At 38.9% G+C, this 18,465-nt stretch overlaps 1 protein-coding gene across 1 annotated transcript in view; it reads left to right on the top strand.

The window, feature by feature from the left end:
• Positions 1-8,170: 8,170 nt before the first annotated feature.
• The window catches only part of LOC309875226 (ATP-dependent translocase ABCB1-like), a gene marked incomplete at both ends in the record, with an annotated part of 43,231 nt that continues 32,936 nt past the window's right edge, over positions 8,171-18,465 (top strand). Inside the window, 8 exons of the mRNA XM_082754374.1 lie at positions 8,171-8,244; positions 9,260-9,358; positions 10,738-10,792; positions 12,858-13,005; positions 14,145-14,238; positions 16,460-16,651; positions 16,965-17,136; positions 18,031-18,155. Coding sequence (XP_082610500.1) covers positions 8,171-8,244; positions 9,260-9,358; positions 10,738-10,792; positions 12,858-13,005; positions 14,145-14,238; positions 16,460-16,651; positions 16,965-17,136; positions 18,031-18,155 — 959 coding nt within the window. The remainder of the gene's footprint in view (positions 8,245-9,259; positions 9,359-10,737; positions 10,793-12,857; positions 13,006-14,144; positions 14,239-16,459; positions 16,652-16,964; positions 17,137-18,030; positions 18,156-18,465) is intronic.

Genomic DNA, 18,465 nt, shown 5'->3' with positions numbered 1-18,465 from the left:
CATGCAATAAATACCTTGCTACTAAACCCTTCTATCATTTCTGATATAGAGAAAGAGCATAAATGTGCTCCAAGGTTCTTCCTCACCTTGTAAAATTCTGAAGGAGTATGCTCACCAATGCCATAGACCATGTTCCATCTTGGCTTCCAACAAAGATGGTAACGCAGTTCTGGATCTCCACAGGGCTCATCATCAGACATTGGTATTGTGATTACATATTCAGGTTTGGGTAGCAAGGGGGTTGGAGGGGTGGCTTCTGTGAGAAGAATCCAGAAGCTGCCCCATGCCAGTTTCAGCCAGCTCCAAAAGGGACCTGGCACTCACCAGAGTTGAGCCGGTGAGTGATGCTGGTTGCACCTCTGTGAGAGTAGATTTAAGAAAGGGGAAAAAATAAAATAACATAAAATAAAATAAAATAAAATAAAATAAAATAAAATAAAATAAAATAAAATAAAATAAAATAAAATAAAATAAAATAAAATAAAATAAAATAAAATAAATGCTGTGCAACAGCAGCTGGGACACCAAGGAATGAGAAACAGCCCTGAGGACACCAAGGCCAGTGCAGAAGGAGGACAGGAGGTGCTCCAGGCATGCAGTACAAGTTCCTCTGAGGCCTGTGGAGAGGCCCCTGGTGGAGCAGGCTGTCCCCCTGCAGCCCATGGGTCCCACATGGAGCAGATCTCCATGCTGCAGTCCCCCAGTGGTGGAGCAGGTGGATGTGGCCTGGAGGAGGCTGCGGCCCATGGAGAGCCCCCGCAGGAGCAGGCCCCGGGCAGGAGTTGCAGCCCATGGAGAGCAGCCTACACAGGAGCCGGAGGTATGGGGGGGAGCTGCCACCCATGGGGGACCCGTGCTGGAGCAGTTTGCTCCTGGGGGATGGACCCTGTGGTACGGAGCCATGTGGGAGCAGTTCTTGAAGAGCTGCTGCCTGTGGGCAGCCCCTGCAAAATCAGTTCAGGAAGGACAGCATCCATGGGAGGGACCCCACGTGCAGCAGGGGCAGAGAGTGACCATGAAGGAGCGGTGGAGACAAAGCATCAGGGACTGACTGCACCATTCCCCTTACGCTGCTCGGGGTGAGGAGGGAGGGGAAAGAAGGTGTTTTTAGTTTGTCTTTAGTTCTAACTGCTCTAGTCTGTTAGCAATAGGCAGTACATTACATTAATCTCCTTATGCCAAGTTTGTTTTGCCTATGCTTATAATTGTTGAGTGATCTCCCTGTCCTTATCTCAACCTTTGAGCCTTTTCCATCATATTTTCCTTTTGAGGAGGAAGAGTGAGAGCATGGTTGTGGTGGAGTTCAGCTGCGTAACAGGGAATAACCACCACAGACATTTCCTCAGAGTTCTTCCCTAACTATTCCACATCAATGGGATGTTCAATAATGTTCCATCCTGATGCTGACTCCCAGGCAATCTGGCTTTAATGGAAAACATTCTCCGTTGTTATGAGCAAATTCCTTGAGCCTGGTTGTCTATTTTTTGCTGCTATACTTGTCTATGAGAACAAGCTTTCTGATAGCATTTATATCTGCAAAACACCAAAGATCTTGAAATATTTTTAGTGAGTTTTCCTTGTAATCACTCATTACAAATAGACATACAGCTAATCTGTTCCTCAAGATGTATTGTCTATATGTATATTTATAACTCATCCTCTGATTCCCTTCCCTCAAAATCCAACCTACTTCACAGACTTCATCACTGAAAGGAAAGAAGAGAACTACTTTCAGGAGGGGAAGGTAAAAATGCTCTGACTAGCAACTCTTGGGCAGAAAAACCCACATTAGAAATGTACCTATAGACAGTCTAAATAACTGCTATTGGCAAGTACCCAGTCTTTCTTCCAGATAAAGGGTCCAGAACTATTCAGTTTAGTCATGCATTCATTCTGTATTTCTAAGACAGGATGGTATCTTTTATTCTACTTATTCTAATATAGCAAACTGAAAGCAGAAAGTGAGAATCAGGACAAGCAATCACTTCAAGCAATTTGCTGTGAATTCCATGTAGATATTGATTCCTGTAGATATCAAAAGTAGAGAACAGGAAGGAAAAGAGCAGAACAGACAAGGACAACTATCTTTAGAAATCTCTGCTGTCATAAAGTGAGTACATTTCCTTTTATCTTGTATGCTTATTCTGATGTATGTTTCATTCTAGTTGTTAGCTGTACTCCATTCACTAAGGAGGTCAGTACTGTAATACTTTTGCTGTAGAGGAGTAAGACGGAACTGCATCCAACTAAAAGTGAACATTCATGCCTAAGCTAATTTCTCTAAGCAAGCCACCTTTCTGCATGTTTAACAAAGGTCTGGTCAATGTAGCCCAGGGCACAGTTCATCCCATTCTAGGGCTGCTATCACTAGCAGGCCAGATCAACAAATCCACTTCTCTTCACATAAAAGGACATTATCATAATTACACTGCCATAGTTTAGAGAAAATGAGTCACATCTTGAATGACTGCTGTATTAAAATAGGCTTCTTAGATTCTGCAGTACATTATGCTTCATAAAAGTAGATCTGTAAACCCTGACTCCATCTTTGTATTCCCCAAAGACAGTCATTTTTTTTACAGAAATACTAGAAATTGAATGGGGCTCTTTTAAAATCCCCAAGTTTTTGAAGTCATTGATGTTTTTTGGTAACTTAAAATTAAAGACCATATATAATGTGCTTACAATCTGCATTTTCATAGATTTACTTTAAATGTTTATGGGTAGAAATTATATCATCATTCATTTGGTTAGTAAAGGAGAAAAATATGTTAAATATGTTTTTAATACATCAAACATTTGTTCTAATATCATTCTTGCATCATTCAAGAGGAAAGTTTTCCTTCCATGTGACTCTGATTTGGTTCTTAAATAAATCACTTGTGAAAACAGGGTAAGAGAATAACAAGATTAATGTGTAATCTAAGAAAAAAAAATAAATTCAGAATATATAAAATGTTAAAATAAAGCAATGTTGACGGAAAGAGAATGGAGATCTGTCTGACATTAGATCTGTCTAATCCTAGGTCCCTCCTACTCTTCAGATGTCCTTAATAAGGTCAGCTTGGTTTATAGCAATATATATACATACATATATAATATCAAGGCAGAACTGAGAAAGGATTAAGCTAAGGATAGGTGTTATTAATTAAGTGGTCAGTTTTACCTACTGTCTATTTTCTGCTAGGACTCTGAGAGGCTAGTTCGGTCAACAGCAATATTGTGCTTTTTTCTTTCTAGGCACTCTTGCCTTTCTCCAATATGATTTTTTTTCTGACCTTTTCTTGTACATATATAACATCTTTTAAAGCTTTTGTTTTGGATTAACCAATGTGCTTCTTGTACAAATTTTTACATCATTCCTTGACATACTGTACTTCATAGTGATGCACAACATGTAATAATACATCATTTTCCTGTTGTCCAAAAAAAAAAAAAAAAACAAACAAACAAAATTTATGCACACTTACAAAGGGCCTGATAAAAGAATGCATTATGAAACTACAGCATGTTTCTCCAACCACAAACTAAACTCGGAATTTCTGTTGGGTAGCTCCACAGATAATTTATCTCTATGTGTGTGTCTATTGTTCAATGTAATAGAAGAATAATTACAGATGAAAGTTACTAACATAACTGCCACATCAGAAACAACTCTTCATGTATATTTGATCTGGTAGTTCAGGATGCTAATATTTCAAGGTTTATCTTGTTAAAGGTAGATTCAATAAAGCATACAATAATCTAGTTTTGCAGATGTTTATAATTTCATTTTCTGCAGTTTCCTCATGATCTTGATAAATCATTAGGAACTTAGTTGCTCACTTGGTTGTGATTTGAAAACATTTTAATTTTTTCCCTTGAAGGTATGATTATATATTCTAACTCTCATTCTTCCATTCTTATCTATGAGATTTAAGTTGTTAGAAAAAATGCCTGTGCTTTCTATCTAAGAATCTTTAATTTATAAAGAATTTCTAGAAGATCGAATTCCTCATGAGAAAAAGGAAAGATAGGAGGACTTTCTGTGTTTGAACTTTCACACCAGCTTCCTTTGAGTTCATAATGCAAGGTGTAAATTTTATTGATTATTACCAAAACTATTAATCAATTTTTCTCTCTGTAGCCATATCTTTAATTTGCCACATGATGGCCTCATTTGCTCAGACAATAGCTAAGCTAAATTGCATTTTCTCTTAGATTGTCTTTTTCTTTTCTTCTTCATAAATGTTTTGTTCAACTAAATACCATTAGTATTGAACCCAAAGAACAATATTTTTATGAGCTTTTGCTTATTGTCTAGAATTCCCGCTCTCTATTCTGCCCAAAGGAATAGTATCAATTTATAGTCCTAACATCATTACTATCACATCTACTAAGGTCAGTGTTCTTAAGACCTAGGGCAGTGTTAAACTAAGGCAGTAGACATTTAACTCGTATGCAGTCCTACTGAAGATAATCGATGGTAGATAATGTTTATCTATCTGAACTACTATTAGAGGTGAAGACCTTTCATTTAATTCTTTCTAATTCAATCTCATTTGTTATAAAATATGCTAAAATAAGGAAGAAGGTTACAAAAAAGTCTTCCCATATATTAAAAATATTTCTGAGTATTACAGGAACGGAGAGGTTTTCTTCTATTTATTTAGCTGCCCATCTTGTGTTGCCTTTTCTCCACCCATTGGCTGCTTATTATTATTATTATTTATTTATTATTTGATGGGCTTTTTCCAATTTTTTTCTGCTTCATGTCCCTACTTCCACCATGTTGACAGTTCCCCTTCCATTTCTCTAGAAGTTTAGAGAGAAGCAGCCCAGAACCATTTGGAAATCATATTCCTAGTGAATTGGCACCATGAAAGGACCATGAGTTTCTCAAGCGGATGGATAAATCACTGTCTGCATCTTGACGTTGCACACATGCTGCTTCTATCAGATCACTAATGAGCAATGTCATGAAAAAAATTAAGAAACTGAGGAGGGTGTCCTTGGAGACCAGGGATAGCAATGGCACTTGGAGGGAGAGGCAGCAGCTGTATGCTACTACAAAGACTTCAATGACCTTTTTGTGAAGTACTGCACCATTTCCCCAGCAGGTTTCTTATCATTGGGTCCTGCCTTGGAGAACCTAGAAAGAAGCACAAGCCTTCCAAAACTGCTCCAGAGTCTTGCCCCCAGATATTGCAGAAGGTACCTGCAACAGCACATGAAGAGATAGATGTTCCTTTCAGCTGCTACCTCCACAGCTGCCTTGGCAATCCCCACATGCACGTCATTTCAACCCAGGTAAGCAAGCTGCTGAGGTGTGTCTCCACACAGCTGTACAGCATGTGTCAGAGAGCACACGATGCTTCTGGTAGAATTACAGCATTGGGCTCAGCGTTGTGGAGAGGTGATGGGCATCACCAGGCTGAGTGTGAGCTGTAAGAGCAATCTTTTTTGTAGCAGTTTCATGAACTCACCCACCCAGCCCTCAAGCAGTACAAGTGCCTCAGGCTATGCGATGCACATTTACAACATGCCATACAAACACTGGGCTTCTGCACTAGGGATCACACATAGCTATGGGACCATTTCCTTCCCCTGAATGTAATGGGGTACACCCCATTGGCAATACCTGCATAGACAGTAATACTGTGGATGTTAACCCTGCCCCACAACAGAAATAAAAGCAATACAAGGTAATTAACAGCTACAGTAATGGGTAGCCACCATGTATTGGGTTTGCAAGGCAAGGTTCTCATAGTGGAGGTAGCCTCTGTGAGAAGAGGCCAGGGCTGCCCCATGAAGGACACAGCTGAGTCCCTCAGCCACACTGGTGGTACCTCTAGGAAAACATAGTTAAGAAAGAAGAAGCTACGCAGGCAGGATGGAGTGATATTTTCATCGAATCATAGAATCATAGAATATCCTGAGTTGGAAGGGACCCTTAAGGATCATCAAGTCCAACTCTTGACACCGCACAGGTCTACCCAAAAGTTCAGACCATGTGCCTAAGTGCACAGTCCAATCTCTTCTTAAATTCAGACAGGCTCGGTGCAGTGACCACTTCCCTGGGGAGCCTGTTCCAGTGTGCAACCACCCTCTCTGTGAAGAACCCCCTCCTGACGTCCAGCCTAAATTTCCCCTGCCTCAGCTTAACCCCGTCCCTGCGGGTCCTGTCACTGGTGTTAATGGAGAAAAGGTCTCCTGCCTCTCGACACCCCCTTACAAGGAAGTTGTAGACTGTGATGAGGTCTCCCCTCAGCCTCCTCTTCTCCAGGCTGAACAGGCCCAGTGACCTCAGCCGTTCTTCGTACGTCTTCCCCTCCAGGCCTTTCACCATCTTCGTAGCCCTCCTCTGGACACTCTCCAACAGTTTCATGTCCTTTTTATACTGTGGTGCCCAGAACTGCACACAGTACTCGAGGTGAGGCCGCACCAGCGCAGAGTAGAGCGGGACAATCACCTCCCTTGACCTACTAGCGATGCCGTGCTTGATGCACCCCAGGACACAGTTGGCCCTCCTGGCTGCCAGGGCACACTGCTGGCTCATATTCAACTTGCTGTCTACCACGACCCCCAGATCCCTCTCTTCTAGGCTGCTCTTCAGCGTCTCGTCGCCCAGTCTGTACGTGCAGCCAGGGTCTCCCCGTCCCAGGTGCAGGACCCTGCACTTGCTCTTATTGAACTTCATGCGGTTGGTGATCGCCCAGCTCTCCAACCTATCCAGATCCCTCTGCAAGGCCTTTCCACCCTCATTCAAGTCCACAACTCCTCCAAGTTTGGTGTCATCAGCAAACTTGCTCAAAATACCTTCTATTCCTACATCCAGATCATTTATAAAAATATTGAAAAGTACCAGCCCTAAAATGGAGCCTTGAGGGACCCCACTGGTGACCGCCCGCCAGCCTGACGCAGCGCCATTTACCATAACCCTTTGGGCCCTGCCCGTTAGCCAATTGCTCACCCATCGTATGATGTTTTTATTTAGCTGTATGGTGGACATTTTGTCCAGTAGAATCCTATGGGAAACTGTGTCAAAAGCCTTGCTGAAGTCCAAAAAAGTCACATCAGCTGGTTTCCCTTGGTCCACCATACGGGTGATCTTATCATAAAAGGAAATCAGGTTAGTTAGGCAGGACCTACCCTTCACAAACCCATGCTGGCTGGGACCAATGACTGCTTTGTCCCCCAGGTGCACCTCAATAAGTTCAAGAACCATCTTCTCCATGATTTTACCAGGCACTGACGTGAGACTGACAGGCCTGTAATTGCTAGGGTCTTCTTTCTGACCCTTCTTGAAAATCGGCACAACATTTGCCAGCTTCCAGTCTACTGGGACCTCTCCAAATTCCCAGGATCGTGGAAAAATAATTGAGAGAGGTTCCGCGATGACGTCTGCCAGCTCTTTCAGCACCGGGGATGAATCCCATCCGGACCCATGGACTTGTAGGGATCCAGGTGGAGTAGCAAATCCCGCACACGTTCAGGGTCGGTTGGAAGTTTGTCATCCCCACCATCCTGGTCCTCCAGCTCAGGGCACCCTGGGTCCCGAAGCCCATCATTGGCACTGAAGACAGAGGCAAAGAAGGCGTTAAGTGTCTCTGCTTTGCCTATGTCATTGTCTGTGAGGAGACCTTCCCTATCAAGGAGCGGCCCTATGTATTCTTTAGTTCTCCTTTTTCCGTTCACATATCTAAAAAAAAACTTTTTATTTTCTCTCACAGACACAGCCAGCTTCAACTCTAGGTGTGCTTTGGCCACACGAACTTTCTCCCTACAAACACGAACAGCATCCCTGTATTCTTTCCATGACACCTGGCCCTCCTTCCAGTAGCGAAACACTCTCTGTTTCCGCCTAATCTCCATTAGAACATTCCTGGTCAGCCACGCCGGCCTCCTGCCCCGCCTGCCTGACTTGCGATATTTAGGAATTGCCTGATCTTGTGCTTCTAGGAGGCATCGCTTAAAGAATGACCAGCACTGGTGGACATCGAGGCCTTCAAGAGCAGTTTCCCAGGGGACCTTGCTGACTAGTTCCCTGAGCAGCCTGAAGTCCGCTTTCCGCATATCTAGGGATGAGGTTTTGGTGGCACTTTTCCTTCTGTCACCGTAAATTTTGAACTCAACCACTTCATGGTCGCTATGACCGAGGTGGCCATTTAAGCTCTTCTATCCCTTCTCAATGACTACTATCAAACTTTCAGAAGACAACACCGATTTTCTGGATATGAAAATGATCTTCCATAAAACTTTGAGGTGAGCAAAATGGAGAGATAAAATATAACCTAGTTGATATCATATTATAAAACTTTTGTGCATTATCTACTGCCTGTTATAAGAGTAGGACTAAAGAGTCATATGAGCATTTTTCATTAAGGAAAGCATATGATTTTCTGCAAATTCCATCTTCTTGGCTCAGGATAGCAAGATATAACTGGTATCCTCAGAGTCTCATTCAGTTTGATCACAGAAGGCTGAACAGTAATACCAAAAGCACCTCCTCTCAAAGTGTGTAAGGTAGGATTTGGTGCCCAACTTGATGCCCAGATTGCTCCAGGAAATGTGCTTCTCCACAGTCAGCCTGATTACTTGGACACCTTAGAAGAAATGATTAACACATTAACATAGAGACATCTTTGAAGGATTTCAGAGAAGACTTCCTGAGATGCTTTCGGGAGTGACAATGATACAACAGGCTTTTCAAAGTCATTCATTGTTGAGCACCCTATTTCTGGAGCCAGGTGTGCACCTATTCCCTTGCAGACTCCAAGGGTGCTGCAAAAGGCTGGCATGCACCAGTTATGGAAAGCTTTTCCTCACTACAGTTTAACATGGAATGAGCAAAGTCCAACCTCAGTGCACAGTCCTAATCAAAATAGTCCTACTTTCTGCTGAATAACCTTCCAGAACAGGTGCAAACAGATTAAGATCTGCTCTCCTGGTAAGTCAGTGCATTTATTTTGTCTGAGACAGATTATCAATGTCCAATAGTGAATATTTTTAAAATGAGCAAAAAAATTCCAGTGACATTTCATTCTACTTTAAAATGCATTTTACTGTTTATTTTGTATTATGGAAAACTGCAGAAACTTTGAAATGATATACTCCCAAGGGTTATGCAGAGGACATCACTGGGGTCCTGCCTAAAATCTGAAGACAGGCTAGTTTCAAACAGCACATTAGGATGTAGGCTTTTAGTTTGTTTGCTTTACATTCTCCCAAATAAGTATTACTGACAGTTTTTTCCTGAGATGCTTTGTTTCTTATACAGATTTAAAATGGGTTCTAAAGATGAAACAAAGCCTTACATAAACAGAAGGGATGATAATATTGCTGTATCATATCAGGATTATGGATCTGAAGGTAAATGGTAAGTATAGCAGTTGTTTTCAAAATATTCTACCAATGTTTTACCTCTACATGCATAGGCTTAAATTTTATTGATGAAGAACACAAGCATGACCACAATTTTCCTTCTTTGGAAAAGTCTTTGATATCCATAGTTCTTTTTAGAGAATGTAGATAAACATAGACGTAAAAATACATCAGTATCTATATCTAAATGTAGATAAAGAAATTTAACCATATCTAAGTATAGATAAATTATTAACAGGTAAATCCAGCTGAATCCATGAGGTCATGTGAAGTCTGTTTGAGGAGTAGAAAGCTTTGCTTCTCCATTGATGTTATGATTAAGATTTTCAATTGAGGTTATTGAAAATTTGCCTGCTTCTATTGCCAAAAATAAATAAATAAATAGTGGCAGCAGTATCTATTCTGTTTCATTGAAAGGCTGAGCCAAAATACGAATAGAACTGAAGTTAATGTAATTAAAGGACAGTTCAGTTGCATGCTTCTCCAAGCTCTCTGAAATTAGTGTAACTTTTTACTAGAATCTGGGTCCAAATTGAGTCAGATGTCCTGCATGCTCTCCCCTCTATCCCATGCATTCATTTCAAAAAAGTTATGGGTCATGGTGGAAAATAGATTCCATGATTTAAAGACCTGCATAGTAATTTACTGTTTCCCACGTTATATAGTAAAAGACACTTAATTCCCATGTACCTTGTAGGGGAAGGTTTAGGATGCTTTGCATGGGACTTCCAGCCACCAAAAAAAGACTTGTGAGTGTGGTAGAACTGGAAAGAGTGACTCATCCCAATTAGGATTGTTAAGAGTTTATAAAACAGTTGACTGTCACAGTGCTTCATATCCTTTAAAATAACTTGCACCAATGATAGCAGAAGATAACCTAGTATTTGATCTGACATTGAACTTTGTAGAGTCAGGAAAATCCCCATTGCAAAACAGGGGAAAGAGTTTGAGATTTTATCTACAACCTTAAAATAAGCTGTATGAGCTAAGTTTTATTTGGAGAACACAAGATGTTGGTGGGCGAAACTCAGTTTATTTAGATAAGAGCATTCTCATGCTTCCTTTTTGATGGTTTCTAGGCCAAAGACATTTTAAAGCTCATCATCAAGTTCATCAATAGACACTGTATAGTATAGTATACTATATTATATAGCATTATATTAGTATAATACCAAATCTGAAGTCTTTTTAAAAGTGTTTTTGATAGCGTTCAGAGAAAAGTACTGAGAGAACATTGAAAGTTCTTTACATTCCTCTACCTCTCTCCATACTTCTGAACACAATTAAGAAACAATGGTTGCAGTAGCATTCATGAGGCTTACTTTGATGTTTTCATTGCTCTTCCTACTTAAAATACAATCATGATTTTTTTAGCAGCGAGGACAAGAAGAAACCTGAGAAACTGAATATGGTCAGTCCATTAACAGTGGTAAGTTCCATGTTGTATGTTTACTTATCCCAGTCTACCATAATGTTTAAAATTTGTTATTTTTGTGTACGTGTTTCTGCTCATGTTGCAGTGCTAAACTAAACAGCATACATCTTGAAGAAAAAACATACACAGGAGATGGAGTAAGCTGGCTTAAATCCTCTCAATGCTGAAAATTTTTACTATTACACCTACATCCAACAGGTGCTGACACAGCAGTATTTGTAGACAAATGGGGAGGGGCTGTAACATGAAATGTGATGAGCTGGAGACAGAGAAAAAAAAAAAAAAGGAAAGCTCCTAGCATAAGAGTGCACATGCCAGAAAAAATATCTGCAAAATTTCTGTAATAAAGTGGCATAGCTGTTTAATGGAATACTTTTTTAAAGGAATCTTCAGAAACAAGGAAATCTTAGCTTCTATGTTCAAGTCATTCTTCTTGCAGTTGATTCTAACTTATCAGTATTATCCTAACTACTAACAAGTCTTTTCTCAGCTATTCCACCCCCCCAAATCTACATTTATATCCAGCAAGCAACAGCAGATTTTATGATACAATTGCATTCATTTTTAAACAGGTGATTCAGAAGCATACAGTTTTAATTTCTGTAATATCTTCTTTTATATGCAGGCCACAGTGTATTTGCATTTTATATAGTTAGAACAATCATAGGCAAATTCAATCTTGAAAGGACCTCAGAAAGTCATCTGGCCCATTGTCATTCTCCAAGACAGTCTTAACATCAAAGAACAGGTTGATCAAGGCCTTGTCCAGGCAAGTTTGGAAAATCTCCAGCAGATGCAATTCCACAGCCTCCCTAGGCACCTGTTCCAATCAGGTTCTCAGCTTGACCACAATCATTTTAAAAAGTTTTCATTACATACCATAGGAATTTCTATTATTACAGCTTTCCTTAGATAATTATTACCTGCCCTCTTGAAAATTTCAAATGAAAATGCACAAGCTGTTTGAAAGGAAGTGACAGGGCAACACCTGCAGTACTTCACTCTCACTGATAACGGTAATAAGATTTAACAGGCTAACTCAATTTCATTGTTAGCTTACCTATTAGTAGATTTAGGATTTATTCAGTATTAAGTGAAATTTGCATCTAGCAGAATCTGAGGTAGATTTAGGGAAGAAATTTCTCTTTTGTAAGTAGAATGATTTCCCAAGTCCCTCAAATGCCTGTGGAAAACGACTTCCTGAAGGATAATTCCAGCATTTAAAGCTGGACTTCTGTCCACAGCAACACTTCTGTCCACAGAGAAAGCAAGAGAAAACTACATTTGTACGATGCAAGAGTGATGACAATGAGCACCACACTCTCTGCATTCAGCAGGGATGCCACCTTTTCCCATATTCTCTGAAAACCTAAGGAAACTATTGGTAAAAATGCATAAGAGAAAAACAAAACACACTGGTAACTCCTGCATCTCCTCAGAGAAGCACTAATCTGCTCTGTCTCACCTGAAGGACTACAGCAACTCCATTCAGTCAACCACTGCAGTAAAAACCTCCTTCAAGGAGCACCCAGCCAAAGGTGCACCTTGTGGACCTTGCCTATACACCAAAGAGCACTGCTTAAATTAAGGGATTATTTCACAGCCATATCTTTTCAGACCATCACTACAGGTTGAGGGAGAAAAAAGATTTGATCCTTTTCTTCTTCTTGGGTTGGGTACCACTGGGAATCACATCTGCTGCCTGGTCAGAGCACTCTTGCCTATTTTCTGGCAGCAAGGCCAGACACACCACAAGCAAGCATCTCCCAGTAGTACTCCAGACCGGGCATACTGGCATGGGTTCCACTTAAGAGCTGTAAGATGCTGAACACATTCTCTCTTCTACGCAGTTGCGGTTTTACCTGAGGATTCATAAATATGCAACAAGACATTTTTGCATATTTTTCTCTTTCTCTTCTTTCTCATTTGGAGTATGGGGACAGGAACAAGGTGCTGTATTACTACAGCTTCTTAACTGCATTGTTAACACTATGTTGTCACTCTCATGCATTTGCTGTAATTAGAGAAGTTTATAGCACAGTTCTTTTTCCACTTTCAGTTTCGATACTCTGACTGGCGGGACAAATTCCTCATGGTGCTGGGTACTACCATGGCAATACTCCATGGAGCAGGACTCCGCATTATGATGATCGTCTTTGGTGACATGACAGATAGTTTTATTACTTCAGAAAACATGACTTATCCAGGTAAATACTCCTAGCTGGTGTTGGTGAAATATGGCTTTTGTACAACAATAAGTGAGGTATATTTGGGAAAAAGAAAGGACAGACTAGCAGCTCACCTCAGGCTGTTGAGGGTTCCCAGGAAAGACGTTTGCCTGTACCCTGTGGGTCAGATGCATCACTGGATCACTTCCTACTGTGAGAATCAACAGGGCTGTAATTTTGACCAGTACCACATTTCCTCCAACCAGTTTTCTGGGCTGTTCCACACAGTCTGCTAATTAACTGCTATATCAGTTTTAAAGGAAAGACTTTGAAGTATTACAGTTGGAGTTGAGGAACTGAATAAATGGATGAAAGACTAAAGAAAAAGAGAAGGCAGAAAATGTGTAATGCTATGCTTTGAAATCAGAAGCAGTTCTTGAAGAAATATGTAAGCTAAAATATGTAAATAAAGGCCTTGTTACCAAATTTATTCTGACATTTATTCTGAGATTGAAGTGCCAAATGCATGTTGCAGAACTGCGTGTCCTGATTAGCTTCACATGTAGACAATCCACTATACAAGTTAATTACATCTTTAACCTCTGGCAACAAGAATTAATTGAAAGGAAAAAAAAAAAAAAAGCTTACCCTAGACAATTGGAAATACCTTATTCCATATTCGTTATTTTTCTGAACATTAGTTATTTATGAACCTACATTTGTAAAATACTTCAGAGCACTATTAAGAAGGTGAGCTTTATGGATACAGTGTAATATTTATATAAGTATTCTTAAAATCAGTACACATTCAAGAGAAAATACTGCAGTTCCAATGTGGAATTTAGGCTACTGTACAGTAGCTGAATTTAGCTAGGGTTTTGGTGTTTGTTTGTTTGTTTGTTTGTTTTTGAGGGGGGGGGGAGTTGTTTTATTTTATTTATTTATTTATTTATTCTCTGTTTCTAATGTTAGAGGGAGAATTTTCACTTCTGGCTTCAGAAAATACTTTGTAATGTGCTGAATATCTTAAACTTCTGTCATAGTCAGGTGCTAGGTAGCTGACAGCTCTTAATCTTCAGCATGGTGATGATAAGATTTTATGGAAAGAATTTATTATCATGTCTTTTAATAAAAATAACTAATATGCTTTTCTCTCTTTTTTTTTTTTTTTTCTGCAGAATTTTTTTCTTTTTTAAACCATACATCAGTGAATTTTTCTACAGATTTTTTTTCTTATGCTCTGCTTGGAGAGTTGGAGGAAGAATTGACCAGGTAATAGTAAAGTTTTCATTCACTTTGCGGCTATCAGATAAAAGACAACAAACTTGAAATTGGTAAAAGAAATACTTTTTATATAATGCCCAATAAATTTTCAGAGCTCATAACACAAACATATAAATTAGGTCAAGTACTTTGCTCATGTATTTTTAATGGTTTTTTATTGGATAGAATTCAAATAAGGATTGCGATGCAACAGGTGGTCTGAGTAAACTTATTGACAAGCTGTTTCGTGTTAGTCCAATGGTGTTTTTCACAGTCTTCTAAGGTGTCAAGCACCAATGATTTGCAAGTAGGGGCTGTAGGACCTCATTGTATCATTCTCTGTGCAACTTCCAGGCTAACAGCTGGGGAGGTTGTGGTCATCACCTTCCCTCTCAGCCCTTATGCCCTACCTCTTCTTTCTTAATTTTTTGCCCTATTTGGGTTTTCCTTCTGCTTCAGTTTTCTATTTTTTTTTAAAACCCCAGCTCCTGTTTAGTCATGTCTCTTTCCAAAGGGGGAAAATAAATCTTTTTGTTCAACCTCAAGGAAGGGTGTTTGTTTTGAAAAATAAGCTGTGACGGCCTGCTCCTTGAAGGCAGTATGTAATCACAGACAGTAAATTCTACTCTTGTTGCACAAACAAGAACCCCACTGTGCAGGATAAGAATTAGGAATTGTTGATTTAAAAAAAAAAAAAAAAAAAAAAAAAAAGAGGCTAAATTCTGGTACTGGAATCTAAACATAAATATGGCCATATTTGTTATGCAAAAAATCTGGCAAAATCTAAGACGTAACTTTCTCAACAATTACCATTAAGCAAGTAATTCACAATGTAATGTATTTTTATTTTCTGTTTAATTTTTACCAATGATATTGTGAAATAACCACAGTTCATAGGGATTCTGGACCAGAATTAAAATCTCTTGTGTGTTGTCATAAATTACGCATTCAAACAAATGTCAGAACCTGTTTTCTTCCTCCCAGTTTTGCTGTTTTTTGTAGCTTCTTTTATTATGCTGGCAATGATTAAGAACATTCAGCACTCATTAAGCTCTTTATTACTAATTTATTTATTTTATTAATTTATTACTAATATTTTTCGGTTTAAATATGATAATATTTTAATTGCATTCACAATTAATTTTAATTGCAATCACAAATAAAACATCTTTGGCAATCATTTGTAACAAAGTACATAGGATAGCTTTCCTCTTTATTTTATTCTTCTTTTTCTTTTTTCTTTTTTTTTTTTTTTTGTACATGTGGAGCCTTATTTAGTTTTGATTACATAAATGGTATCTAGACGTTAATTTCATTATTTTTCCTTAGAAATGCACACACATTTTAAAATCAAGCTAAAATTTCTCAAATAAGATTAAACAAAGCAATTAAATGATAATAGCATACAAACGATTAAAATTCAGTAATGAAGTCAAATCCTGACTTAATTAAATGAAAGTGGATATCCCCAACAGTAACTTTTGTTTTTACATTGCTTAAGCATCTTTAAAATCCCACTGTTAATTTTCATTCATTGTGGGAAGTGTTTTTAAGAGTAAATATGTCATTCTAAACCTGTTTTTATTATCTTTGTTTTTGTGGACTTTGAGCCATTAATTTTTAAATTAAAATCTTTGTGTTAATTTTTGAAAGTGGTATAATAGATAAGTAGTATATAAAACCTGACATTTGACTCTGAAATAACTTTTAAAATATTCATTAAATATAAGAGAAATAGCAGGTAGTTGTAAGAGCCTTCTGTGTTCTTTTGAATGCTCATATAAGGAACTGAATTATAAGCTATCTCTAGGAGTTGTGGCTTGGACTGGCGTACTCGCCCTCTAGAAGTACATTAAAGGAGGCTGTAGTGAGGTGGGGGTTGGTCTGTTCTCCCATGTGCCTGGTGACAGGACAAGGGGGAACGGGCTAAAGTTGCACCAGGAGTGTTTTAGGTTGGATATTAAGAAGAACTTTACCAAGAGGGTTGTTAGGCATTGGAACAGGCTGCCCAGGGAAGTGGTGGAGTCACCATCCCTGGAGGTCTTTAAAAGACATTTAGATGTTGAACTTAGTGATATGGTTTAGTGGAGGACTTGTTAGTGTTAGGTCAGAGGTTGGACATGATGATCTTGAGGTCTCTTCTAACCTAGACAATTCTGTGATTCTGTGTGATTCTGAGTCCTGTTTGCAGTATAACTCAGCTGTAAATCTCCTTTTTGTTTCCTTTCAGATATGCGTATTATTATTCTGGAATAGGAGCTTGTGTTCTTTTTGCTGCCTACATTCAAGTTTCATTCTGGACACTAGCTGCTGGCAGGCAAATAAAAAGAATCAGACACGAATTTTTTCATGCTGTAATGAGACAGGAGATTGGATGGTTTGATGTAAATGATGTGGGCGAATTGAACTCTAGAATTGTAGAGTAAGTATTAAATAACAGTTAGTTGCTAACTATTTGTTCTATCACAAATCAGTTGTAATACTTCCATCAAAAGAATGATATTTCACCTCATTAAACTCCTCTATAAGCTATACAGTCATTTATATGGATCCTGAGAAACAGAGATGTTGGAGAATACTGCCCCAAGTGCTCCGTGGCTGCAAACTTGAAGCTATGTTAAACTTCAGGTGTTAGAAACATAAAGAAATACTGACGAAGTGGGTGTATCTAAAGAATTCATGGCTGTGGTTTCCATGCTTTCTTACTCGTTTGGATATCATTTGTTTTTTTCCAGTGACATCTCCAAGATTAATGAAGGAATAGGGGAAAAAATAGGGATGTTCTTTCAGTCAGTGGCTACATTTTTCACTGGATTTATAGTTGGTTTTACAAAAGGCTGGAAATTAACACTTGTGATCTTGGCATTCAGTCCAGTTCTGGGCTTCTCTTCAGCTATCTGGGCAAAGGTAGGCAAAAAGTGTGAATTTTCAATAAACTGGTAGGCTATAATTTCCATAACTCCACTTGGTATTTGAAGACTTAAAAAATGTATTCTGGGTCTTAGTGAACTTTGACCTTGCCTACATGCAGAAAGTTGTGTCTCATGGCACTGGTGTAGTTGAAAAAGTACATTGCTTCCTCCATGGGTACTGCTATACTACTGTAAACTTTGTTTAAGTATGCCCTCATATGAAAGGGTAAATAAGCAGTACCTTTGCCTTCTTCACTTGGTCTTCATGACTACTTCACCAAAATATCCAAGTACTGTCAGTAAAGATCAATAAATACACAAATGAGGTAAGATTGCACAGCTGAGGTCATCTCAGGTACGTTCTGGAATGAGCCTGCAGTAGTCAGATTTCCTGGGGTAACGGCTGTCCATAGGCTCTGACCCCAAGGTGAGGAGGTCATTGCCTCTGGGGTTAGAATATGGGCATGAGCAGACATTGTCAGGCAGCCAGCAGACCATGACCTCTGCTCCAGATCTCTTTGCCACTTGCTCAACTTACAACAACTGAAAGCACGTGAGATGTAAACTCAGACCATTCTGAGAGAGAAATAGACTTCTTCTATAGAACTGTAATTGCCTTTGTTTACCTTGAAAGAGTTATTAGGGTGTTAAGTAACACCTGGCTATTGAATTACAGTGACACTGGGCAGCCTTGCCCTTAGACTTAAGATGAAAATCACAACTCTATTTAAAATGTGCAATCTTCTATAAGTCTTTCAAAATATAAAAAGTAGATAGGAAATTCAGTTTAAAAAAAAAAAAAAATGGTATTCAAATAAATCAGTACAGTGATTGTGCTGGTTCTGTTTTTGTTTGAACAGGAAAGTTAAATGATTTTTCTTCCACACAGATAATTTCTGCATTCACTAACAAAGAACTGACTGCATATGCAAAAGCAGGAGCTGTTGCAGAGGAAGTTCTGGCAGCAATTCAAACTGTGGTAGCATTTGGAGGACAGAGGAAAGAAACTGAAAGGTGAGAAAAAAAAATTCCATTTGTTGGCTGTTTTTATAATAGTGACTGAAGAGATTTTTATTTTTTGTCTTTGCTGCTGAATTTTATTTTTTCATTTTGCATTAGTTTCATAAAGCATCATCAGATACTTTTTGGGAAGAGAGTGCATGCATCTCTGTGTATGTCGTATTTCAGGCTTCATACACCTAGTGAAAATTGAAAGCAAAAAAAATCAGGCATGTGGCAAGAAAAGACAAGTATAACACAAAGGTTATGTATTTATTTATATTGGACCACAGAACATCATTCTTGCCATCTTTTTGATCTTTTA

The sequence above is a fragment of the Aythya marila genome (assembly GCF_965140915.1).
Source record: "Aythya marila genome assembly, chromosome: 2".
In the NCBI taxonomy this organism is placed as follows: Eukaryota; Metazoa; Chordata; class Aves; order Anseriformes; family Anatidae; genus Aythya; species Aythya marila.
This window is presented reverse-complemented; position numbering and strand designations above follow the sequence as displayed.